Source organism: Zalophus californianus, chromosome 6 (assembly GCF_009762305.2).
Source record: "Zalophus californianus isolate mZalCal1 chromosome 6, mZalCal1.pri.v2, whole genome shotgun sequence".
Lineage (NCBI taxonomy): Eukaryota > Metazoa > Chordata > Mammalia > Carnivora > Otariidae > Zalophus > Zalophus californianus.
Window position 1 is genome coordinate 118,307,808 of NC_045600.1, and position 27,771 is coordinate 118,335,578.

General features: G+C 43.0%; 1 protein-coding gene across 8 annotated transcripts in view; it reads left to right on the forward strand.

Annotated features, from left to right (window-relative positions):
* Positions 1–24,834, forward strand: part of HERC2 (HECT and RLD domain containing E3 ubiquitin protein ligase 2) — a 253,448-nt gene extending 228,614 nt beyond the window's left edge. For all 8 annotated transcript variants that reach the window (XM_027572872.2, XM_027572866.2, XM_027572870.2 and 5 more), the window contains 10 exons: positions 10,292–10,479; positions 11,005–11,202; positions 14,874–14,957; positions 19,033–19,174; positions 19,341–19,535; positions 20,175–20,287; positions 20,900–21,090; positions 22,020–22,125; positions 22,517–22,729; positions 23,812–24,834. In XM_027572872.2, the coding sequence (XP_027428673.1) occupies positions 10,292–10,479; positions 11,005–11,202; positions 14,874–14,957; positions 19,033–19,174; positions 19,341–19,535; positions 20,175–20,287; positions 20,900–21,090; positions 22,020–22,125; positions 22,517–22,729; positions 23,812–24,084 (1,703 nt within the window). In that variant the 3' untranslated portion in view covers positions 24,085–24,834. The remainder of the gene's footprint in view (positions 1–10,291; positions 10,480–11,004; positions 11,203–14,873; positions 14,958–19,032; positions 19,175–19,340; positions 19,536–20,174; positions 20,288–20,899; positions 21,091–22,019; positions 22,126–22,516; positions 22,730–23,811) is intronic.
* The last annotated feature ends 2,937 nt before the right edge of the window (positions 24,835–27,771 follow it).

Consider the following 27,771-nt stretch of genomic DNA (forward strand, 5'->3'; position numbering starts at 1 on the left):
TGCAGGGATCTGCTGGGTTTGGAGACTCCACACAGGGTCATGTGCCAGAGATAGAAATGCTCGGTCACAGGCCAGGTGAGCACGGAGTGTGGCCGGAGACCGGGGAGACGGGAGTGACTGCTTTTCTCTGGGGGCCCCCTGAGGAGTGGGGCCCCGAGTTCTTGGCTCCTCCGGGGCGGAGATCGGGAGGCCGCCATTTTGACTCTTGTACTCCAAAGCTGTAGGGAAAGCTTGCAGGGAACAAAAGCTCCCGAGACCAAACCTGAGCAGATTACCTAGCCCGGCCCCCGGCAAGAGCAGTGCAATTCCACCTCAGGCAAAGACATTTGAGAACTACTGCAACAGGCCCCTACCCCAAAAGATCAGCAAGAACAGCCAGCCAAGACCAAGTTTAACAATCAATGAGAACAGCAGAACTCCAGCACTAGGGGAATACTGCACATAGAATTCATAGCTTTTTTTCCCATGATTCTTTAGTCTTTCAAAGTTAATTTTTTTTAACTTTCCTTTTTTTTTTAAATTTTTCTTAATCCCTTTTCAACCAACATGTTATCAATCCCTTTTTTAAAAAATCTTTTTTATTTTTCATTTTTAGAGTCATATTCTATCCTTTCATAGTAGTTAACCTTATTTTTGTATATGTATATAAGTTGTTCTCTCTAAAATTTTGGAATACAGTTTCTTCTAACAGACCAGAATATACCCTAAATCTCTAGTGTATGGCTTTGTTCTAGTCTCCTGCCTGATCACATTCTCTCCCCCCCCTTTTTTTTTTAAATCCTCTTCTTTATTTTTCAGGCAGCTTCTTATCTTATCAATGCCTTTTATAAAATCTTTTGTAATTTCCATCTTTACAGTCATATTCCATCCTTTCATCATATTTACCCTTATTTTTGTACATATATAAGTTTTCCTTTCTTTAAAATTTTGGTAGACACTTTCTTCTAACAGACCAAAATATGCCCAAAATCTAGTGTGTGCAACTGACCTATACACAGCCTGATCATTTTTGATCATATTCTGTTTTTTTTGTTTGTTCTTATCTTTTTCTTTTTTCTTTCTTTCCCTTTCTTTTCCCCTGGTTTCAGGTCTTCTCTGATTTGTTTACTGTATATTTTTCTGGGGTCGTTGTTACCTTGTTAGCATTTTATTCTCTCATTCATCTATTCTACTCTGGACAAAATGACAAGACGGAAAAGATCACCTCAAAAAAAAGAACAAGAGGCAGTACCGACTGCCAGGGACCTAATCAATACGGACATTAGTAAGATGTTGGAACTAGAGTTCAGAATGATGATTTTAAAGATACTAGCTGGGCTTGAAAAAAGCATGGAAGATCTTAGAGAAACCCTTTCTGGAGAAATAAAAGAACTAAAATCTAACCAGGTCGAAATCAAAAAGACTGTTAATGAGGTGCAATAAAAAATGGAGGCTCTAACTGCTAAGATAAAAGAGGTGGAAGAGAGAATCAGTGATATAGAAGACCAAATGATGGAAAATGAAGAAACTGAGAAAGAGAGAGATAAACAACTACTGAATCACGAGGGCAGAATTTGAGAGATAAGTGATACCATAAGATGAAACAATAATCAGAATAATTGGGATCCCAGAAGAAGAAAAGGAGAGAGGGGCAGAAGGTATATTGGAGCAAATTAGAGCAGAGAACTGCCCTAATTTGGGAAAGGAAACATGCATCAAAATCCAGGAGGCACAGAGAACCCCTCTCAAAATCAATAAAAATAGCTCAACACCCTGACATCTAATAGTAAAACTTACGAGTCTCAGAGACAAAGAGAAAATCCTGAAAGCAGCTCAGAAGAAGAGACCTGTAACCTACAATGGTAGAAACATTAGATTGGCAACAGACCTATCAGAGAGACCTGGCAGGCCAGAAAGGACTGGCATGATATCTTCAGAGCACTAAATGAGAAAAATATGCAGCCAAGAATACTATATCCAGCTAGGCTGTCATTGAAAATAGAAGGAGAGATAAAAAGCTTCCAGGAGAAACTAAACACTAAAGGAATTTGCAAGCACAAAGCCAGCCCTAAAAGAAATCTTGAAAGGGGTCCTCTAAGCAAAGACAGAGACTAAAAGCAACATAGACCAGAAAGGAACACAGACAGTATACAGTCACAGTCACCTTACAGGCAATACAGTGGCACTCAATTTGTATCTTTCAATAGTTACCCCGAATGTAAATGGGCTAAATGCCCCAATCAAAAGACATAGGCTATCAGATTGGATAAAAAAACAAGACCCATCGATATGCTGTCTGCAAGAGACTCATTTTAGACCCAAAGACACCCTCAGATTGAAAGTGAGGGGGTGGAAAACCATTTACCGTGCTAATGGACACCAAAAGAAAGCTGGGGTGGCAATCCTTATGTCAGACAAATTAGATTTTAAACCAGACTATAATAAGAGATGAGGAAGGAGACTATATCCTACTTAAAGGGTCTATCCAACAAGAAGATCTAACCATTGTAAATATCTATGCCCCTAACATGGGAGCAGCCAATTATATAAGCCAATTAATAACAAAAGCAAAGAAACACATCGACAACAATACGGTAATACTGGGGGACTTTAACACTCCCCCTTACTGAAATGGACAGATCATCTAAGCAAGAGATCAACAGGAAATAAAGACTCTAAATGACACACTCAAACAAATGGACTTCACAGATATATTCAGAACATTCCATCCCAAAGCAACAGAATACACATTCTTCTCGAGTGCCCAGGAACATTCTCCAGAATAGATCACATCCTAGGTCACAAATCAGGCCTCAGCCGGAACCAAAAGATTGGGATCATTCCCTGCATATTTTTGGGCCACAATGCATTGAAACTAGAACTCAATCACAAGAGGAAAGTTGGAAAGAACTCAAATACATGGAGGCTAAAGAGCATCCTACTAAAGAATGAATGAGTCAACCAGGAAACTAAAGAATTTTAAAAATTCATGGAAACCAATGAAAATGAAAACACAACTGTTCAAAATCTTTGGGATGCAGCAAAGGCAGTCCTAAGAGGAAAGTATATAGCAATACAAGCCTTTCTCAAGAAACAAGAAAGGTCTCAAATACACAACCTAACCCTACACCTAAAGGAGCTGGAGAAAGAAAAACAAATAAAGCCTAAACCCAGCAGTAGAAAAGAAATAATAAAATCAGAGCAGAAATCAATGACATAGAAACCAAAAGAACAGTAGAAAAGATCAACTAAAATAGGAGCTGGTTCTTTGAAAGAATTAACAAAATTGGTAAACCCCTGGCCAGATTTATCAAAAAGAAAAGAGAAAGGACCCAAATCAACAAAATCATGAATGAAAGAGGAGAGATCACAACCAACACCAAAGAAATACAAACAATTACAAGAACATATTATGAGCAACTGTATGACAGCAGATTAGACAATATGGAAGAAATGGATGCATTCCTAGAGATGTATCAACTACCAAAATTGAACCAGGAAGAAATAGAAAACCTGAACAGACCTATAACCACTAAAGAAATTGAAGCAGTCATCAAAAATCTCCCAAGAAACAAAAGCCCAGGGCCAGATGGCTTCCCAGGGGGAATTCTACCAAACATTTCAAGAAGAATTAATACCTATTCTTCTGAAAGTGTTCCAAGAAATAGAAATGAGGGAAAACTTCCAAACTTGTTTTATGAGGCCACCATTACCTTGATCCCCAAACCAGACAAAGACCCCATCAAGAAGGAGAATTACAGACCCAATATCCTTGATGAACATGGATACAAAAATTCTCACCAAAATACCACCCAACAGGATCCAACAGTACATTAACAGGATTATTCACCACGACCAAGTGGGATTTATTCCTGGGCTGCAAGGCTGGTTCAACATCTGCAAATCAATCAACATGATACAATACATTAACAAAAGAAAGAACAAGAATCATAGGATCCTCTCAATAGATGCAGAAAAAGCATTTGACAAAGTACAGCATCCTTTCTTGACCAAAACTTCAGAGTATGGGGATAAATGGTACCTACCTCAATATCATAAAAGCCATCTATGAAAAACCTACAGTGAATCTCATTCTCTATGGGGAAAAACTGAGAGCTTTCCCCCTAAGGTCAGGAACACGGCAGGGATGTCCACTCTCGCCACTGCTATTCAACATAGTATTAGAGTCCTAGCCACAGCAATCAGACAGCAAAAAGAAATAAAAGGCAGCGAAATCTGCAAAGAAGAAGTCAAACTCTCACTGTTTGCAGATGATATGATACTTTATATGGAAAACCCAAAAGACTCTACCCCCAAACTGGTAGAACTCATCCAGGAATTCAGTAAAGTGGCGGGATATAAAATCAATGCACAGAAATCAGTGGCATTCCTATACACCAACAGAGAGAAGAGAGAAGAAAGAGAAATTAAGGAGTTGATCCCATTTACAATTGCACCCAAAGCCATAAGATACCTAGGAATAAATCTAACCAAAGAGGGAAAGAATCTGTGCTCAGAAAACTATAAAATACTCATGAAAGAAATTGAGGAAGACACAAAGAAATGGAAAAACGTTCCATGCTCATGGATTGGAAGAACAAATATTGTGAAGATGTCAGTGCTACTACTTAGAGCAATCTACACATTTAATGGAATCCATATCAAAATACCATCCACTTTTTTCAAAGAAATGGAACAAATAATCCTAAAATTTGTATGGAACCAGAAAATATCCCGAATAGCCACAGGAATGATGAAAAAGAAAAGCAAAGCGGGTGGCATCACAATTCTGGACTTCAAGCTCTATTACAAAGCTGTCATCATCGAAACAGTATGGTATTGGCACAAAAACAGACACATAGATCAGTGGAACAGAACAGAGAGCCCAGAAATGGACCCTCAACTCTGTGGTCAACTGATCTTCAACAAAGCAGGAAAGAATGTCCAGTGGAAAAAAGACAATCTCTTCAACAAATGGTGTTGGGAAAATTGGACAGCCACATGCAGAAGAATGAAACTGAACCATTTCCTTACACCACACACAAACCTAGACTCAAAATGGTTGAAAGACCTAAATGTGAGACAGGAGTCCATCGACATCCTAAAGGAGAACACAGGCAGGAACCTCTTCGACCTCAGCTGCAGCAATTTCTTCTTAGAAACATCACCACAGGCAAGGGAAGCAAGGGCAAAAATGAACTATTGGGACTTCATCAACAAAACGAAAAGACAACTGACAGAATGGGAGAAGATATTTGCAAATGACATATCAGATAAAGGACTAGTATCCAAAATGTATAAAGAACTTATCAAGCTCAACACCCAAAGAACAAAAGATCCAATCAAAAAATGGGCAGAAGACATGAACAGACATTTTTCCAAAGAAGACATCCAAATGGCCAACAGACACATGAAAAAGTGCTCAACATCACTCGGTATCAGGGAAATCCAAATCAAAACCTCAATGAGATACTACCTCACACCAGTCAGAATGGCTAAAATTAACAATTCAGGAAACGACAGATGTTGGCGGGGATGCGAAGAAAGGGGAACCCTCCTAAACTGTTGGTGGGAATGCAAGCTAGTACAGCCACTCTGGAAAACAGTATGGAGGTTCCTCAAAAAGTTGAAAATAGAGCTACCCTACAACCCAGCAATTGCAGTACTAGGTATTTACCCCAAAGATACAAATGTAGGGATCCGAAGGGGTACGTGCACCCTGATGTTTATAGCAGCAATGTCCACAATAGCCAAACTGTGGAAAGAGCCAAGATGTCCACTAACAGATGAATGGATAAAGAAGTGGTATATATATACAATGGAATATTATGCAGCCATCAAAAGGAATGAGATCTTGCCATTTGCAGTGACGTGGTTGGAACTAGAGGTCATTATGCTGAGTGAAATAAGTTAATCAGAGAAAGACATATATCATATGACCGCACTGATATGAGGAATTCTTAATCTCAGGAAACAAACTGAGGCTTGCTGGGGTAGTGGGGGGTGGGAGGGCTGGGGGGCTGGGTGATAGACATTGGGGAGGGTATGTGCTATGGTGAGTGCTGTGAATTGTGTAAGACTGTTGAAGCACAGACCTGTACCTCTGAAACAAATAATACATTATATGTTAAAAAAAAAAAAAAAAGGAAGAAGAAGATAGCAGGAAGGTAAGAATGAAGGGGGGAGATTGGAGGGTGAGACAAACCATGAGAGGCTATGGACTCTGAGAAACAAACTGAGGGATCTAGAGGGGAGGGGGTGGGTGATGGGTTAGCCTGGTGATTGGTATTAAGGAGTGCACCTACTGCATGGAGCACTGAGTGTTACACACAATGAATCATGGAACACTTCGTCAAAAACTGATGATGTAATATATGGTGATTAACATAACATAAAAAACAAAACTAAGAAGTCTGCTCAGGAATAATATATGCAGCTGTAAGGAGTGGGGAGCAGTTGTATTATAGCTGAGAATTTGCTGAAGAGCTCTGGCTTTTGTCATCTTCAGCCCCTGGTGTTAACACTGGTGAATATGTTATATTTTACGGCTATGCCGAAAAGAGGTAACAGAGCACATTTGATACTGCTGTCCTTTGGAGGAGGTTGCTGCTTGTAAGGTGGCCCTCAGCTGGCCTCTGGGAACCTGGATTTTGGGAGGGCTCCCTCCCTTCCCTAATTGAGAAAAGGGCTGCTGTGCCTAAACTGCACAATGTGGTCTCTGCTGAAACCTGTTTCCTGAAACCTGGGTATGTGCCAGGCAGAACCTGAGGGCTGCTTGTAAGGTGGCCCTCAGCTGGCCTCTGGGAACCTGGATTTTGGGAGGGCTCCCTCCCTTCCCTAATTGAGAAAAGGCCTTGCTGTGCCTAAACTGCACAATGTGGTCTCTTCTGAAACCTGTTTCCTGAAACCTGGGTATGTGCCAGGCAGAAGTGTCCATGTGACAACCCTAGTGAACCCTGGGCGCCGAGGTAGACAGCATTTTACATGTGTTGTCACAACTATTGCTAGAGGAATTAGGCTTGTCCTGTGTAACTCCATTGGCATAGGATCATTGGAAGCTTGTACCTGGTTTCCTCTGGACTTCGCTCATGTGCCTTTTCCCTTTGCTGATTTTTCTTTGTGTCCTAAACTGTAATTATAGCTGAGTATGACTGTATGCTGACGCCTGGGAGTTTACCCAGTGAATCAGCAAACCTGAAGGTGGTCTTGGGGACCCCAGCACAATGGCAAAAGGGACTGCAGATGGAATTAAGGTTGATAATCAACTGACATTACAATATGGAAATTATTCTGGATTATTAGGTGGGCTAATGTAATTACACAGACCCTTCATAACAGAAAAGGAGGCAGAAGAGTCAGTCAAAGAGATTGTAACAGAGAAGAGGCAGGAGAGATTTTTCGAAGTGAGGGAAGGTCTTGATCCACCATTGCTGGCTACAGAGATGGAGGAAAGGGAATATGGGTGGCCTCTGGAAGCTACGAACAGCTGTCAGCTGACAGCCTACAAGGAAACAGGACCTTGGTCCTCCAAAGAACTTAATTCTTCCAACAGCCTGAACGAGCAAGGACATGGGTTCTCTCCCCCAGAGCGTCCAAAAAGGATGCAGCCTGCTGAGATCTAGCCGTTAGCCTAGTCAGACTCATGTTGGGCTTCTGACCTACAGAACTGAAAGAACTGTTTAAGCCAGTAAGTTCTGGTAATTTGTTATGGTAATAATGGAAAACTAGTGTACCATCTTTCATTAAAACGGCCGTTTCCCCATTTTGTTCCCTTTTAAAGCCTTTGGTGAATTATATGAACATATACTGTACCCTTCAATTGTTTCATTTCTGGAAGAGTTTCATATATGAATAAGTAATTTTTATGGCCTATTGTGGACTGATATTGTAGTTCTTAAGAACTTAGAACACATTTTTTTATTTGCTTCATTTTCATTCTTTAAATTTTTGAAACAAATCACCACACTTAGAGAACAGCTTGAAGTGCAGTACAAAGACTTTCTTTTTTTTTATCCATGTGAGAGTCAGGTACTGCCCATTACCCTAAACATTTGAGAATTTATTTCCTACAAACAGGGACACTACTAAACAATCCCAACATGGCTGTTCAGTTGGGAAATTCACCCTGGTTATTACTACACCTGATCTTCATGCCCATTTATGCTACAACACAGGCTACATTTAGCTGAAACATGTTCTTGTCTCCTCTACTCTGAGACAATCCTCAGTTGACCATGAGCATCATTCTTTGACACTTCTTCAGTCTTCCTGAGTTTTTTGGACTGTGGCACTTTTGAAGATTATAGACTTTTTTTGTAGAACATCCCTCAATTTGAGTTTGTCTCATATCTCCTCAGTAGATTCAAGTTGCTCATCTTTGATCTTTTTTTTTTAAAGATTTTTATTTATTTATTTGACAGAGAGATAGAGAGCACAAGTAGGCAGAGAGGCAGGCAGAGAGAGAGGGAGAAGCAGGCTCCCCACTGAGCAGGGAGCCCGACACGGGGCTCAATCCCAGGACCCTGGGATCATGACCTGAGCCGAAGGCAGCCGCTTAACTGACTGAGCCACCCAGGCACCCCTCATCTTTGATCTCAATTCTTGCTGTGTTCTTAATTCATTTTTAATTCATCAGGTGACATGCAATTTCTCTGTCCCATTACTGGTGGTGTTAACTTCAGTCACTTGATTAAGGTGGTGGCTGCCAGGCTTTTCCACTGTGAACATCCTTTGTAACTAATAAATATTTGGGAGAGTATTTGAAACTATTTAAGTATCCCTTTTCTCTTTGGATATTTTATTCTCATCAAATGTTTAGGTTTTTTTTCGTTTACATCTATGTGGGACTCATGGTTTCCCAATTTTTTCAATTGATTATATATAATCTGTTACTGTTACTAATTTTGATGCTCAGATTGGCCCTATTAGGCTAGATTTATTTGCTGGTGTGTGCCCATCATTCACTGAATACTTCCTTGCTTTCTGGCACAATAAGACACCCTATATTCTTGACTCCCCATGGCCCAAGCCTAGCAGTGGCCATTTCCGCAAGGAGTCCTGGTGTCTGTAGAGGAGAATGGTGTTTAGAAGACAGATCAGGTCGATAGATGTGCTCATTGCTTTTGGGATGTCACTGCTCCCAGGCCTTCTGAGTGGATAGAGCCAGGGAATACATTTGTAAATAATAGACAAATTTGTATCTATGTTATTTTTGTATCTATATATGTATATTGAATACCACACATTCACACCCGGACCCCAGGTTCCGGTTCTGTACCACAGGGTTCATTCTGGTTTTCTCTCTTTCTATACTTTTAACTCCTTTCTCACCAGGATTTGGTGAGAATCCTGGATTTCATTATCCCTAATGCAGTGATTCAGTCCCTCTGCCTGCATGTGACCAGCATCCCATCATTGCCTTTGCCCTCTCCCCTGAATGAATCCTCACCCATCTCGGGCTGTGACTGTCCACTCTGGGCCACCCCCACATGGGGTACTGGTCTCTCTGCTTGGGCCACTTCCCCACACTGGGACACTCCCTATATGGAAGTTTTTATCATTTGTGGACTCTGAGTCTCTGCATCCAGTTGTACCTCTGCTGAGAAGTCCTCCTCTCTTTACTTGTGCTGTGACACCCACACAGTGACTTTAGGACTAAACTGTCCATAATGGGAAGAGGCGGGACACAAGCACACTGCCCTTGATCATGCAGGCATCACACCTTACAGAGTGCTGCTTGTGGCATGGCTCCCTGAGGAGTCTTTGTGGATATGGCAACTAACTCATTTCTATTTTAGTCACCGAGTGATCTTACCCTTAGAACAGTTTTCTGGTGGTGGTTCATGGTTGGGATTTAGCATGGTACACTAAAAAATATTCTCATCAATGATGAATCTCATGTTTAGGTTATGAACAACTATAGGAAGAACTGTGTTTCCTTTAAAAACGGGTTGTGTTTTTTAAAAAACTGATTTTTTTCCTCTCCATTTAACATAAAAAATTAACTTGGGCAATTAAGGATATTACCATCTATTTTATTGTTACTTGTTCTGATTAAGAACTACTGCAGTTATGTGCTTAGTACTAGAAAAAGCATGTTGGCCAGCAGGGCCTGTCCAGAGTTCTGAGAAGCATGCTACCTCTTTGGGTGCTGTGATTAGAGACATGTAGGTCACACATGAAGTTGACTTTCAGACAGTTGACTACCAGCACCCCATTGAAGAGGGAGTATGATTGTGATGAGAAGATATTGGTGGTTGTGCATTCATTAGCCCTAGTATACAAGTTCTTGTTCTAAATTCACTTCATTTAGGAGAAGTTTATACGTGGGGCGACAATGATGAGGGACAACTGGGAGATGGAACTACAAATGCCATCCAGAGGCCCCGGTTGGTAGCTGCCCTTCAGGGTAAGAAGGTCAACCGTGTGGCCTGCGGCTCAGCACATACCCTTGCCTGGTCAACCAGCAAGCCTGCCAGCGCTGGGAAGCTTCCTGCACAGGTCAGTATTGATTGGGCCAGGTGGGCTAGGAGGTGTACAAGTAGTGACAAAGTTAGTATCTGTGTATTGAATTATGCATGTAAGCCACACTCACACTTCATTTTCCACTGTATATTTACAGAAGTGTTCTGTTGAAAATATTTCTGGTTCATAATGTGAAAAACAGTACCTTTAAGAACCATTATTAATAGTCACATTAACCAACGTTCTATGTTATGTCAGCCTTCATTCTAAATCTTACAAGCTATACAAAACCATTCTGATAGTACAAGCTGCACATATTCCTTAGTAAATATATTTCTATAGACTAATTTTTTTAGCATTTTCCTTGATTTACATTACTTGACTCAAGCAGTCAAGCTGGCCAGAATATGGTTCTAAAAACAATGAGGTTATTCATGCCAGACTCAGAAGTAACAGTGCTTCTCTGTTTTTGAAAAAAATATTTTCAGAATTCATCTACAAACTATGGCTTATCTGTGCATTTGACACCTAAGTTGACTTAATACAGTTTCAACGTTTCAGGTTCCCATGGAATACAATCACTTGCAGGAAATCCCCATAATAGCACTGCGGAATCGGCTGCTTCTGCTACATCACATCTCAGAGCTCTTCTGCCCCTGTATCCCTATGTTCGACCTGGAGGGCTCTCTTGATGAAACTGGACTTGGGCCTTCTGTGGGGTTTGACACTCTGCGAGGAATTCTGATATCCCAAGGAAAGGTACTCTTTTAGCAGTCTTTGTTGTAGGCAGAACTGGTATTTTCAGTAAATTTTAATACAACAAAAATTCCCAAACTGGAAATATACAGAATAAAGCTTATTCAGCAGATGTTCATTGAGCTCCTACTATATGCCAGGCTCTGTTCTAGGTGCCCAGAATGCATCAATGACAAACAGACAAAAATGTCTTCTCTTTTAGAGCTTACATTAAAAATTAATAGTGTGGTATGGCATTTTCCTATTGTAATCTCTGCTTCCCACCTCCCCAAAAGGGTGGGGTGGTTTGCAAAACTAAGCCTTCTTGGCAATGTTCTCTGCTTGGCTAGCCTTGAGACATTATAGCAAATCCCCACTGGCAGCAGGAAGAAAAAATGAGCTAATTTCTTCCCCAGGGATGTCCAGCAGAGAGTGCCAGGTAGTCTAGATGATTTAGATGAAAGTTCTGTACCAGGATATTTAGAGATTCCTTGTCAAAGCATAATTTAACAGGCTGTGAATAGAATCATGAATGAGGGCGCATAAAAATCACCAGACAGATTTTGACCCATTGACGTTTGTAATAATTTGAACTTTCTAGAGTAAGTAATAATTTGAACTTTCTGGCAAGCAGGTTGACAGGATGTTCTAAAAGAACCAATGTGTGATAGGGGAAATATTTGTGCTGAAAAAAGCATAGAGGTCAGATTTGAGGGCTCCTAATTCTGAAGAGTCTATTGATCCTGAGATCTATTTTGTGGCCTATTTTGTTATCAAAGATTATGGTCTTTTTAAATTTTAATTTAATTTAATTTTCTCGTTTTTTTATTTTTTTAAAAAGACTTTTATTTATTTGACAGAGAGAGAGAGTGCACAAGCAGGAGGCATGGCAGGCAGAGGGAGAAGCAGGCTTCTCAGCAGGGAGCCTGATGCGGGACTCCATCCCAGGACCCTGGGATCATGACCTGAGCCGAAGGCAGACGCTTAACTGACTGAGCCACCCAGGCACCCCTAATTTTTATTTTATTTTTTTTAAGATTTATTTATTTATTAGAGAGAGAGAGTAACCACGCATGCGAGTGGGGGAGGATCAGAGGGAGAGACTCTCAAGCAGATTCCCTGCTGAGTATGGAGCCTGATGCAGGGCTTGATCCCATGAGATTATGACCTGAGCCAAAACCAAGAGTTAGACTCTCAACCGACTGAGACCCAGGCACCCCATATATATATTTTTTTAATGATAATAAAATCTAGATGTTTTGGAGCCCATTCCAAGCAGATTTTTTTCCCCTCAGGATTGGCTTTGTTTGCACTTAGCTGAAGGGGACTGGTACACACATTTTCTTTTTTTAAAGATTTTATTTGTCAGAGAGAGAGAGTGAGAGTGCGCAGGGGGAGTGGCAGGCAGGGGGAGAAGCAGGCTCCCCACTGAGCAGGGAGTCTGATGCAGGACTTGATCCCAGGACCCTGGGATCATGTTCTGAGCCGAAGGCAGGCACTTAATCAACTCAGCCCCCCAGGCATCTCCACACGTTTTATTTTCATGTGTGGCTTAGTGACAAGTGGACACTGATAAGGATTGTGGTAATGGTAACATCTCTTTGATGGTGGGGAACAAGAAAAAGTGTGTAGGTAACACTGATATGAACATAGATATGAAACTTCAACCATTTTCTGATAATAAAAAGTAGGAAATTTGATCTCTTTTACCATTTTTTTTTATCTGTCAGAGTAGAGGTGATAATAGGCAGCTAGGGGAAAAAAACCTTCCCTCATAGGGAGAAAACCAAGTGAGAGCACGATGTGCACCACAGGGACTGCATGAGTATTCTGAAGGCTGTGAGCACAGGGGTGGGAGAGCAGGAGTGCTAAGGGAGTTCAGCAGGTATCCTCAGTGGCAGGGAATGTGTAATCGGCCTCTGTTCTGGTCCTGGGTAGGAAAGGATCATATCTGCTGGAAAATTTGGGGAGTGGGTGTCGTTTGTTTGTGATCATGGAGAGTTATTACCAGGATGGAATTCAGAGCACAGAAGCTGAGAGAGCACCATAGGAGAGCAAGTCTGGGTGAGGCCATTCAGAGAAGAGAAATGCATGTTCCTGTGGAGGAGGAACTGCGCTTGGTTCTGGGCTGAGTAGTTAGTAAAGCAGAGATTAGACAGGGTGGAGGGCAAAAGTAGCTGGTAAGTGTTACATGAGGGTGCATGCGTGGTGATGGGTGTACCTCTTTGAGCTCCTGTGTGCTGTGATGGGTTCGCCTCTGTGGACTGGTTGTCTCTCTGACACCCTCACTTGATCTTTTTTACGTCTGAGGTCCCTCCTTGGGCTGCTTAGGGCTCTTGCCCTTCCTGCTGTCAGAGGTTGGAGTTCTGACCTGGGAGAGGGACCTAGACCCTGTTGCAGATACCTTGTGTTCCCCCAGCCACCCTGTCTCTGGACAAGGGCAGGGTCACCCATTTGGCGGAGACCTGGGACTCCCACTGATCCTACCTCCTTTAAGTCTCTTGGGTCTCTTTCCCTCCTCCTGTCCCAACTGCTGCTGCCTGTGCCCTTGTCCATATAAGCATGGCAGGCCTGCCTTTACCTGGGTGACGTTGGGCCCCACTCTCTTTTCTTGCTGTCTTGCCCTGGGTATTCCAGGTTTCTTTCAGTGTATGGTGTCTATATGTTCCCTCCTTCATTGGTCTCCCCATCCTCACCCCAAGCCTTGCTTGACCTACAGGACTCCCTGGCCCTCCGGCTGTTTTGTGGCTTTGTCAGGACCATGACACTGAGGCATAGTGTTTAATGTCAGTCCTGCCACTCGTGGACTTGTGGTTTGTCTGGGAGCCCTTGGTTTTCTAGTCGATCCTCTGGGCCTGGCCTCTGTTCTAAGTCAGAGCAGACACGTGCCAGTCTCTGGCCCTCCCCACTCTGTCCCCAGAGTGTGGTGGGCTCTTCTTGCCTCCAGATGGTGGGCTTCTGCATAGGTTTGTGCATGGGTTCCAGGCTGTGCCCCCAACACCACCCCACGATTCAAAAAGAGTTTATAGTTACCGTTCTTAAGAAAATTTAACTTTTTGGAATATTACTCAGCCATCTGAAAGGATGAGTATCTACCATTTGCATCGACATGGATGGAACTGGAAGAAATTATGCTAAGTGAAATAAGTCAAGCAGAGAAAGACAATTATCATATGGTTTCACTCATAGTGGAACATAAGGAATAGTGTGGAGGACCACAGGGAAAGGGAGGGAAAACTGAATGGGAAGAAATCAGAGAGGGAGACAGACCATGAGAGACTCTGGACTCCAGGGAACAGACTGAGGGTTGCAGAAGTGAGGGAGTGGGGGGATGGGGTAATCGGGTGATGGGTATTAAGGAGGGCATGTATTGTGATAAGCACTGGGTCTCATATGCAACTAATGAATCATTGAACACTACATTAAAAACTAATGTTGGCTAATTGAACTTAATAAAAAGAAAAAAAGAAAATTTGACTTTTAGGAAAGGCTATTTAAAACAAAACTATGACATGATTTATCTGTTATTTATCCTTCTTTTTATGTTCTAGCACAGTGCCTTATGTTACAAAAATGTTCAGTACATGTTTGAAAAATAGAATGGATATTTAAAACAAAACTATGACATGATTTATATATGATTTATAATATTTCCTATAGCAGATTCTAAATTTTGTCCATCTGTTATGTTTTAGGAGGCAGCTTTCCGAAAAGTAGTACAAGCAACTATGGTGCGAGATCGCCAGCATGGTCCTGTGGTAGAGTTGAACCGGATTCAGGTAACAAGTGGAATTGTTCTTAGTCTGACACTTCTCAGATGGGATGGTTTCGTGGTTGGGAGTTATGGTCCCCCACAGCTTGGGGGAAGAGCAAACTTTCTCATGTGTCCTTGCTTTAGAGAGTAAGGTGCCACCTGTCTGTGATGTCCTGTGGTGCCGAGGCTTTGAGTTGGGAATGTAAATTGTTTTCTTTGTAACAGAAGTAAGAAAGATTTATTTCAGATAATCCAGAAGGATGCATACAGATAAGCAAAGAGGGAAAAGTAAAAAGGACCATACTTCCACCACATAGTGATAACTACTACTGACATTTGGAGGTGTGTTCGTATGTTTGTTATAATTGAAACTGGATGTCTCTCTTTTGTAACTTGCTGTTTTTTCCCCCTTATTACATTGTAAGCACCTCTCCTTGCCCTACAGTGGGACTGTGGGATTATTTTTGCTGACCACCTACCCCATGTTCTCTTAGTTTTCTCTGTCAGATTTCTTTGCAGGGGGCTGGAAAGCTGTGCCCACTTTTCTGGGATATAGCAGGGCTTCTCGGCACAGCCCCAACTACAAATGTGTCTTCAGTTGCCCTCCTTGTGTTAGTTTCTGAGAAGCAGGGCCAGTCAAAGGCCCTCCATACATCAAATTGTATGTGGGCACAATTCCTGTTCTTACCAGCCTCACACCCTTTCTGGCTCTGATAGCTTTCTTTGCATTCTTAGTAGACCAGAATCACTAATACTGTTCTATAATAATCGGAGAAATGGAAAGTAGGCCATCTCTGAATTAATCCTGCTGCCAAGGATAGATAAACTTACAGTTTAAAAAATTAACCAAAAACAAGAGAACTCCAGCACTGATTATGATATTGTGTGCACTTGACATTTAACATGCAAATGAAATGGCCCCGCTTCTTGGAACAGAAACAGAGTTACAAAGAACAAATTCTTTGTTCCTTTATATTAACACATGATTTTTACCCTGATGTTGGTTGCATGACTAGACGTTTCTCCAGAGTTGTTCTTGGGGGCATTTTGAATTAAGACACAAACTCTTGTCATTTGTTGGAGAACACATGTGACCACACTGATGGAAGTAGTCCCTGCACTGACGTCAGACTTGTTAATGCTAAGCTGGAGGTCAGTCAGCCCACTCTACAAACAAATGGGCTGTTTAATTAGGTTCATAAAAAAAGGTTTTATTTCTCCACCTTGGAGGATCATTTTGGTTTGTTCTACGTTATTACGTCTTAAACACTGAAGTTTGTAAGTGAGGAAAGCTCGACTAACACAGTTGGTTGGGCATTCCTAGATCATATGCCTGCCCCAGTCACACACACACAGGTGCCTGGTCAGGGCCAGCGGCCTAATACAGGTATTCAAATCTGGGGCTTTTGGCATCATTGAGCCATAGTGACCTGGAACCCAGGTTAGACATGTTTTTCCTCTCTTTCTCTTATCTCAGATTTTGGTTCATCATGTTTGAATACCTCTTTCCATCTTGTCTTTATGTTCCAGCACAGTGCCTTATGTTATGAAAATCTTCAGTACGTGTTTGAAAAATAGAATGGATAAAGGACAAATTCATACTAGCATTTTAAAATGCACATAAACAGCGTTCAGTGCAGCATGCCATGACTGCTCCAGTATACCTAGTGGCCCTCTGGTACCAGAGTTAGGTCCTCTTCAGCTCAGATTTCATACTTCATACTATTTCATACTCATATGAGTATTCATACTCAGTTCATATTTCATACTTCATGTTTCATACTCCAGTATACCTAGTGGCCCTCTGGTACCAGAGTTAGGTCCTCTTCAGCTCAGATTGCATACTTCATACTATTTCATACTCATATGAGTATTCATACTCAGTTCATATTTCATACTTCATGTTTCATACTCCAGTATACCTAGTGGCCCTCTGGTACCAGAGTTAGGTCCTCTTCAGTTCAGATTTCATACTTCATACTATTTCATACTCATGAAATAGTATTCATACTCAGTTCATATTTCATACTTCATATTTCATACTCCAGTATACCTAGTGGCCCTCTGGTACTGGAGTTAGGTCCTCTTCAGTTCAGATTTCATACTTTCCTCCTGAAGCTAGAAAGATCTTCCACAAAGATGGACATAGAATTGTACAAATAGGGGGTGAGAATGGGAGGTATTCCATTCATCTTGAGTTGAGCTCAACATACGAGTTGATCCAGAAAGGTGGCATCAGCTGTCCTGTGGCTACAGGTTGCTGTTGGCATCAGCCTTCTCCCATGGGAATGCTATTATAAATATTCTCATACTGTCTGCAAAGTGTTCTAGAGACACCAAAACATAGGCATGTTCCTGGAGGGTTTTTCTTTGTTTGAATATAATTTAGTTTTATAACAATCTGAAAGTCAGTGTACATAAACATTTTTAATTTAAAATTTATTGCAGAATTAATGAGCATGCTCATTTCTGAAAATTTGGAAAATTCAGATTAAAGGCAATTAAAATGACTATATTCCTACTGTCCAGAAGTAGCCACAGGTACATAGGTGCCTGTCCTTGCAGAGTCATAGCTGTGTTCTCATAGCCATTTCCTTCAGAGGAGCTAAGAGCATCAGTCTCTGTTAATTAGTATTGTAAATGGAGGTGATGTGACATTCATCAGAGTGGGAAGCTGGGTCTGCATCTTGTTTCTCATGGGTGGACACATCCCTCTTTCTGTAGCTCAGTTTCCTCCAGGGATATTGGGTACCTTGAAGAACTGCTGTGAGATTTAAATGAAATCACATTTGTGAACATACAATCAAATGTGTGTCACAAAGAACATTTCATTCCATAGGAAGCTGTTATCATTATTGTCGTTATTTGTAAGTCTTGTTTATGATTATTTGTGTGTGAGAATTAGCTATTTAAACTCACCCTAGAACTTACTAAGAAGTTAAGGATTGTGAGAGTTTAGCTGGAGGAGGCAACAGAAAAGTGTATTTTCATGAACATTTTTTTCCTTAACTTTTCATTTTGCCATTATTTTAGACTGAGCTTCTCAGGTGATTCTGAAGCACTATGTAGCCTACAAAACTGCAGGGTTACTGAGTCCACACCAGGTGAGGGCCTTGAGGGCTCTTGGTCTGATCTGTTTGAAAATCTTAGCTTAGGGTTAGAAATACAGGTAGAAAAAGTGATTGTACTTGGGGGAGATGCAGTGACCCCAAGGGTTGGAGTAGGATACATTCAGATGAGTAAAGGGAGGGGATGAAGGTTCTGTTCTGGCTGAGGTGGTGCCTCCAGGTTTGGTCTCAGCCATTTGGTTTGAAGCTCAGAGTCCTGATAGTCTGCCAAGGAGAGCTGCTTTTGGAGTTCCTGGCATCTTATTCATGGAGGCTGAGGCAGTGTGGTAAAGTGGTTGGCCATGGCTAAAGTTATGAAGTGTGAGGATGAATCATATTGTAGTTCCTGACCACATGGATTGCCACCACCCCACGTGAATGGCCAACCGAGGTCTGTGATTTCTTGAGGGACTGTTTACTCAGACACCACCAGTCCTGAGGGGTGCTGTGCTGTGGCAACATGCTGCATGCAGTCGGAGGAGCAGGGGCCATGCCTCCCATGATTATAGCAGAGCTTCCATTAGCACAGCCGTCCAGTGGGCATCCTGTGTGTGAGGCCTGAGCAAGTAGACCTGTGGTGTCCAGTGAGGGGAAAGGAGTGTGAGACCAGTCTTTGAGGTGCTCAGAGCGTTTGTGTGCAGGAGGGAGGAAGAGGAGCAGTCAGAGAGAAATGAGGCTTAGTCTAGAAGCTCTTCACCTTGTACACATGTTTTCTGTGGGTTTTGCTTTGTTTTGTTGGGTGAGTGCAGCAGCATCTGAATGCTGCTGCCTGTGGGCTCCACTCGTGACAGCTCTTTAGGTCCAGCAGCAGAGTGCTGGCTGGACTTCTACCCTGGTGATCAGGGTAGGGAATAAAGGGGTAACAAGAAGGGCAAATGGCTGTAGGGCTTATTGTTGCCACAGGTGTCCTGGGCTGGTTAGCTGTGGAGGATAGTAGCTGTGTGCTTTCTGCTGCTGTAGCTGTTTCATACTTATTTCTTTTCTCATCTCTAGGTCAAACGTTCAAGGAGTAAAGGCGGCCTAGCAGGCCCTGATGGGACCAAGTCTGTCTTTGGGCAGATGTGTGCTAAGATGAGCTCGTTTAGTCCCGACAGCCTTCTCCTCCCCCACCGCGTCTGGAAAGTCAAGTTTGTGGGTGAGAACTTGCATGCACTGGCAGGCCCGTGGTCCTGAGGGTTGGCAGTCTGAGCACAGACAGTAGTGCATTGGGCGTTACAAGGACAGCTGAGAAGTCCATCTAGCTGTACCTTACGGGGCTTTGCTGGCATGACTATGAGTTGCTGACTCTCCTTTCCCTCAAGGTGAATCTGTGGATGACTGTGGTGGAGGCTACAGTGAGTCCATAGCCGAGATCTGTGAAGAACTGCAGAATGGACTCACCCCGCTTCTGATCGTGACACCCAATGGGAGAGACGAGTCAGGGGCCAACCGCGACTGCTACCTGTTCAGCCCTGCCGCCAGGGCGCCTGTGCACACCAACATGTTCCGCTTTCTGGGTGGGCCATCTCGCACGGGCATGAGGCCTCAGTTACTTAATGTCTACTCTGTCTTGGGAATGACAAATACTTTGAGTATTTGGTTTTAGCTTTCTCAGTGTGCGGGTGCAGGGACACGCAGAACCCAACCATCAGTGAGTGGCTGGGTGCTAAGGGCCAGAAAGTGTCTGGCACACAGAGTATCTGAAATACCTTATTTCTATAGCTTAAATGTATCTGAAACTTGGGATCGGATCTGAGGGGTTTTGGTAGTTGTTCAGTCCCTCCCTTCTATTCCATTAAGTATCTGTGCTGGGTGCTCCTGTTGCTGCCTGTATCTCTCCAGGTACTACACCCACCTTCCTTGAGAAACTCCATCTGTTTGTTTTGCCGTCAAAGAAATGGAGATTGACCTCTGTGTGGCTTATACCTATTGGTAGAAAGAGAAGAGTTAGTAACTAGGCCCATAGGCACAAAAGGAAACAATGAATTTAGAACAGGACAGAATGTTTTAAGGATGGACCTGTCTCCATGAATTTGGGTAACATTGGTTTAGAAGGCACTGAGGCCCAGTGTAGAGCTATTCTGTGGTGTTGATTGAACTGTATGTTTTATCATTGATTTCAAGTATCTCCTGTTACTTCTGCCTTGAATGAGCAGGTGTGTTACTGGGCATCGCTATCCGGACTGGGAGTCCCCTGAGCCTCAACCTGGCCGAGCCTGTCTGGAAGCAGCTGGCTGGGATGAGCCTCACCATTGCAGACCTCAGTGAGGTAACCACCAGGAAGGCAGGGATGGGGAAATGCGACACCTAGTGTGCCTGGTACAGAGTACAGGGGGCACCCCTGGCTGCAGACTACCTTCTAGTAGCAAAGAAGGTCTGTGGATGTTAGGCCAGTGTGCTTCTAGAACTTGATAGACCCATCTGTTTTGTGATGCTTTGCAACTTTAAATCTTGTCAGGTAAGAAAGTTCACCATTTTTCCTGTGGAGGAGCAGAGCTTGAGAGTGGCTGGGTGGTGGCTTTGGCTTTCAGGTGGGGAGACATGACTGGCTGACCGCAGCCAGCATCTTCCCTGTGGCCATACTTCCCTGGGTACCATGACTGTAGGGTGGGATCCATCTCCAACCAGTGGCTGTTGCTCTCTTAGTGGTTAATTTTAAGGACTTCCTGGAATTACAAGCTCTTTCCTCAGCTCCCTGCATGAAGTACTTTCTCACTGCCAGTCTCTTATTTCCTGGCATGTATAATACACCAGCAGCCTTGAGGTATGCCCAGTGCAGACTGAGGCCCCCTCATGGCTGAACACCTCAGGTGTGAACTGCAGTCAGAAGTGTGGTAAAGACCCTGACTTAACACGTGGGCTCTGTTTTTTCCCTTAAAAGGTTGATAAGGATTTTATCCCTGGGCTCATGTACATCCGTGACAATGAAGCCACCTCAGAGGAGTTTGAGGCCATGAGCCTGCCCTTCACTGTGCCAAGTGCAAGTGGCCAGGACATCCAGCTGAGCTCCAAGTACACACACATCACCCTGGACAACCGTGCAGAGTATGTCCGGCTGGCAATAAACTACAGGTGGGGTCATCTGCCTTCCATTGTTTTGATTCAGTAAATAGCAAAAATAGGAAATAGTTTGCTTGGATGGCTGCATTTTTCAGAAATACCATACAGTAAAATGCTAGTGGGCTTGGTTCCAGTGATTGCTGATCTGTAGTCATCAAAGCTTATTTTGTACTCCAAGTCAGAGTATTCGTTATTCTTGCCTGAGATTCCTGGCTCTGACTAGAAAACCAAGGTGGATAGAATTGTCCTGTTTTGGGAGCTGTCCCGGCAGAAGTCACAGGACCTGTGGGTGCCCCTCTGTGGTCTGTGAACTCTCCTGGGCAGCAGGGTGTCAGGACTGGTCCTACCCCTGCCTGGTCCTCACACCAGCATTCCGCATGGTTGCTGTGCGGCAGGTCAGCAACGCCACCCATCTCGCTTCTGCTGCTCCTTGCTGCTTCCACCTGACATTACAAGTCCACACAGTGGACCTTGTTCTCCAGAAACACCTGGCCAGGTACTTGGTGAGATTGCACATTGGGTGGGCTTTGCTTGCTGAGTTCTGGTTGTGGGTGGTCCCGGCAAGTGTGCTGTGCTGTCCCTTTGTGTTCATTTCTGCCTTATGCCCTAACTTGCCAGTTATGAAGGCCCTGAACACAGTATTTGCTTCCAGAGGGTTCTTACTGTGGGTGCTGTGGAGCCTGGTTCTCTGATTATGCACATCTAATTCTGGCTCCTTCCTGGGTGTGCAATAAATATTAAGAATTGTGTCTTGGAAGCTCTAGGTAGTTTTTAAGATTATCTTCTATGTGCCAGTGTAGGTGAACTCGGTATGTGAGAAGCTCTGTGATGCCATTTTTATAAGGCACATGCCTTGGTCATCTGTGTGGTAAGGCTTGGTATGAGCAGGACAAGATCTACATTATCAAAGATAGAAATGCAAAGTGAGTTTTTTCTTTCAGACTCCATGAATTTGATGAGCAGGTGGCTGCCGTTCGGGAGGGAATGGCCCGAGTCGTTCCTGTCCCCCTTCTTTCCCTCTTCACTGGATATGAATTGGAGACGATGGTACGCCCCCCGAGTGCTGCTGCCCTAGAACTGCCTTTTGCATATCGAGCCACCAATTCAGTGCCACTAGTTAACTTCTTGGTTAAATCTTGCACTTAATTTACATCTGAATTATGCTCATGCCTGGTGGATGACGTGAAAACATGTTTGAAAAGTGGGTGTTCCCTGCCTGCGTCCTTCCTCCCCTTGCAGCTCCCTGTCCCACACCAGGGTGGAGCACAGGGTCAAGTGCAAATCCGCCTGAACACATGGTACCCATCCTCCCAACTGTCCACTCTGGCTCTCATACACGTCCTGCCTGAAACAAGCCTTGGTAGACAGAGTGCTTGACTCTGTACTGAAGTGAAAAGTCAGAAGTGTCAGCCAGCCCTGATGGTATGTCCCTCTGCAGGTATGTGGCAGCCCAGATATCCCTCTGCATCTCTTAAAGTCAGTGGCAACATACAAAGGAATCGAGCCTTCTGCATCCCTGATCCAGTGGTTCTGGGAGGTGATGGAGTCCTTCTCCAACACAGAGCGTTCCCTCTTTCTTCGCTTTGTGTGGGGCCGGACAAGACTGCCCCGGACCATCGCCGACTTCCGAGGCAGAGACTTCGTCATCCAGGTGCGGTTCCTGCATATCTTATGGTGTCAGCTGTGGGGGCATGCTCCTTGCACATGATCCTACAGCAGATTAGAAAATGGGTTTGTGGTTTTTCCTTCTTCTTGGAAACAGTAATAAAGAGCACACCCAACTTCTTTGATTTGATCACTCAAAATTTTATGACTATAGGTCTTAGGTCTCACTTTCTGCTTCTGGAAAATTTATATGGCCACCACCAGAAGGTACTGCTATTATGTCAGCATATTTGAGATTTTGAGCACACATGTCATTTAAAGCATGTATTTGATTCTCTGGTTGAATTAGGTAAATTAAGTAATGTTGCTTACTGGGAAAAATAAGAGCACCCATCATATTGAGAACAAGAGTTTTTCTTTGATTTATAACTCTGTGGTTCAGTGGTCAGAAACAGGCTTTGTTTATCTGCCGAGTGATGGGGTGAAGTGACTTAACCCCCCTCTCCCTCCTCTACCCTGAGGCAACAGGTGTGACTTTCTAGGTAGCAATACTGGGGGGATGGCGGACTTCCTTGGAGGGGCATATTGGTGTGGAGGGTCCATGTTCCCTGCATGCTTGAAAGGATTTGGGGATGGGCTCCTTCCTGAGCACAGCCTGACTTTAGTCTCTGACTGGGGGTGAAATAGGAGTCATTTGTCAGAGAGATCTTTGAGAGCAACATGTAGTTTTTCTCTCCCAAAATAGGTAATTCCTGGGTCCACAATTCTTGCTGGCTTCATAGTGTTTTATCTATAGTAGTTGAAAGGGGCTAATGGGTTTAAGGAGAATTCCCCATGTCAGTGTGTGCTGAGCCCACGTCCTCTGCCTCCCTTGTGCCAGACCCTGTTCACAGCACTGATTTGTCAAAAGTAATTGCCACAGTAGCCAATTGCTATTTTTGACTGTAAGTCCTAGGAATTATTGAGTTGCTCCTTTTGAGTATTTGTTTTCTATACTTGGTTATTCTTAGCCAAAAATATTATGATTTTTGTGAGAGTCAAGAGTCTAATGAACATAGTAAAAGAGATTACCAGTTCCACCTGTCCTTGTACATAGTCTCTGATTACTTAACATTTTTTCATCAATAGGTATTGGATAAATACAACCCTCCTGATCACTTCCTTCCTGAGTCCTACACTTGCTTCTTTTTGCTGAAGTTGCCTAGATATTCCTGTAAGCAGGTGCTGGAGGAGAAGCTGAAATATGCCATCCACTTTTGCAAATCGATAGACACAGATGATTATGCTCGCATAGCCCTTACAGGAGAGCCAGCTGCCGATGACAGCAGTGACGACTCAGAGAATGAGGATGTGGATTCATTTGCTTCAGACTCTACACAGGATTATTTAACAGGACACTGAGATGGAGAAAGGCCATCGCGAGACACCACGAGACTAAGCAAGGAGGCAGAGTGCTGCAGTTTAGAGTGCAGGACGTAGTGTGTTTGATGAGAAATATTAGGTCTCTGAAATGCATGGGGGTGGGCAGGGAGACTGATCACTCATGATTGAACAATGAATGGAATAATGATCGGAAAATCAGCCTTGCACGTGGGGCACTAGGTGGACACTAACATTTATTTTTGAGACTTAAAAGGGTCTTACCCATAATGCTGCATTACATGTAGGACTTCTGTGTTTACTACAATGTGTAAATGTTTATATAAATACTGAATTGCAGCATCCCCAAAATGAATAAAAAGCTTTTTTACTTGTGGGTGCAATAGATTGTTTTTTTTTTTCTTTTTTCTTCTTTTCAAGTGTTGTGCATTGTCTTGATTGTACATTGGAAATACTGTGTAATGATTAAATCGTATTATAAATATTTCAATTAATATTACCCTGAATTTGTTTATTAAAAGGTTTTTGAACATTAAATGATTAGTATTACTTAAATGCATCTAGAGGTTATTTAAACAAAAACCAAAACAAAAAGGCCATTGGTCTCCCTCTTCTCCTCAGGTGCACATTTTAGCATATGCAGTATGTAACTTAAATTGAGGCCTTTCTGTGAGCAGTATCTATCATAGCAAGTATACTATATATCATGTTTGTGTCCTGTATATCCTTAAATTTTAATTCCCTATGAATAAAACATCTGTCATAAAAATGTAAGCTGAACTTTCTTATCTGGTTAGACTAGCGCTGGTGGATGTGCTACAACCAAAAAATAGTCTTTGATAGAGCATTAAAGACATTCCAGTCTAGTTTAGACTTTTTTGATTACAAAAACCAAACTCACTCCAGTGACAAAGGAGGAATGGGTAAAAGAATGGGTAGTTTCAAGGGGAGTGGCTGGTGTTGGGAGCTGGGGACCAGGAGCCTTCCGGATCAGTTCCCCTGTCCTCCACCCCCACCTGTCCTGGTTCCTATCCCATTGGCCTGAGGTCAGGCTTGTGTTTCTGGTCCATTTTGCCATGGGGTAGGATTTGAGAGCTGCGTCTTCTAGAGTTGTGTGTATGGCAGGTTCTCTGCAAAGGGAAGGACTGAGAATAGGGTAGGAGAGTTGGCTAACAGGCCTGGTGTGCTCAAACTTGAGGTAAACTAGATGAAGGCAAAAGGAGATATTTTATGTTGGGAGAGGGACACATTGTTTTGCACTAGAGAATCCAAAGAGAGGTTTCTGGGAATTTATCCATGACCAAATTTGTGCATGCCCAGATTAATCTTTTATTTTTACCTTGGCTCAAAATCTCCATAATCTGTGAGGTAGTTTTTAAATCACCAACCTTTTTGTTGTCAGTCAGCTTTTGCTGCATAACAAACTACCCCTAAATTTGGTGGCATACAAGATGCAACATTTGTTTCTCTCACGTATCTGGATTGGCTAGTCTTGGCTGAACGACTCTAGACAATGGGTTAGGCAGGGCTCTGCACACATGCCTTTCTGACTACCCAGGGCAAGAGAACAGTTGAAAACAGGTGAGGCCTATGCTCAGAAATGAACTGTCCCTCCACCCATATTCTGAGGGCCAACTCCCTAACCAAGTGGACTGACATGCCTCTAGAAGAGCTGTTCTCAAAATCTTGTTCGAGGACCCCTTGGTTTCCCTTTCATGGTGTCCCATAAGGTTCTCCCTTTTCCAACTATGTTTCTACACGAAGCTAAATTTTCTTCATATCCTGCAACCAAAACTATATTGTAATATACGGATGGCAGAAACAGAAATGAGATTCCAGCTATCTTCCCATAAGCCAGATGATAAAAAGATTATAAACATGTTAATGCTCTGCTCACTAAATCACTAAATTTTTTAGTTTTGGAAAATAGTTTTTCAGAATAGTATTCATGTTAATAAGTAATGGGTTTGTTGGGACACTTGGGTGGTGCAGTTGGTTAGGCATCTGACTCTTGGTTTTAGCACAGGTTGTGGTATCGAGACTCACATTGGGCTCAACCCTCAGCATGGAGTCTGCTTGGGATTCTCTTTCTCTCCATCTGCCCTTCCTGCTTGTGTGTGCTCTCTCTCTCTCTTTCTCGCTCTCAAATCTCAAAGAAAATTAAGTAATGGGTTTATTTTATTTTAAAATGAATCAATATTTTAAAACATTTTAATTTTAATTTCCAATATGGTAATTACTGATAGAACCTAGATAAAAATTACTGAATGAAAAAGCATTCTGAGTCAAACTGCTGCAGAGGAGGCAACTGCAAAGTCATCACCAGAAGTGTGGTCCAGGGAACTGCAAACAGCTTGGACAGCCATGCCTTCTACCTACCTGGCTTTGTCTCTGCTGTGTTTGCACTGTTCAGAAGCAATTGCCTGAGACCTACTTGTTAGGAGCTCTTTTTCTTTAACTTCAGAAATGCTGGAGGATTATCTCTTTCCTACATTTATTCCACTCAAAAAAAAAAAAAGAGGGACTTTGATTTTCATAGTAACGGTTTCTTCATTTTTGTCCAAGACAAATCTATAAAAGAGTTACCTGTCCTCTTCAATTTGATTTTTTAATCTTGTCAATTTATGAGGCCTGAAGTTATAGTTCATTTTTGCAGATTGAAATTAGTGCAGCAGAACCTATGGAAAGGTAAACTGTAGGAAAGACAGACGCAAACTGTGCTACGAGTGGGAGTCCTCAGTCACTGATGAAGACTCCTTAATTTCATTAGCAGTTTCCATCAACATTTTGAACTGTGGATTAATCCCTTCTGAGGCAATTAGATGGTGTGATGCATCATGTGTGTTTCTCTACCAATAAAAGTAGTAGATGTGCATTTACAATGCATATGAAGCTGCATCTGTTTAGACTTACAAAAACTTAATATGGTGCCTGACACTAGTGTTCACCTTTAGAATCCCTCTCGTGCCTCTGTTCGAACTTGTCCACCCTCCATGCAATCACATGGCCATCTGCCTTGCTCTGCAGTTTATTCACTTGGTACACTCCATCCTTCAGATCCCAAGTACAAACTTTAAGGGCTGGGATTGGTTTTCTTGAGCATGTCCCAGCCCTGGGAGCAGGCCTGAGTGCAGAGAAGTGCAGGGTGGTTGTGTAGTAGGTAGCCCCTGCTCCACCACTTGATTCATGACCAGGAGTGACTGCTGGCTCTGTGTTGTTGCTGGACACGGGGCCCAGTTCTGACAGGTCCACTTCTGGAAGACACACCTCATCTACAAATGGCAGCACTTGCCCCAGTGGCTGTTTGAGCACTAGAGAATGTGGAGGCAGTACCTGGCTGACAGGTGTTCAACAATGAACACTAAGGCGGGTCATTCATTTTCATCAGGCAGGGAATACTGTCCAGCATCAAGGTGACCACTGGCTTCTGAGGTTGTCAACTAGAAGCATCTGGGTTAACTAGAAATCTACGTATATCAGAAAGAGCTTCCTAAGTCCATGTACGTGTAAATTGTCTTGACTTGCAAAACTAGCTAAGATAATTTCATTTGGGGACAGTGGAAGAGAATGGAGAAGTCTGAGGTATGGGCAACTGGGCTTCCACATGCTGGCTATTCGAGTGTGGGGCCAGGCACTGGGGTTGGGGCCTCCTCCACATTGGGTCTGCTAGCCCGGGCAGGTAGGGAACATGGAGTGGGAGACCCCTGG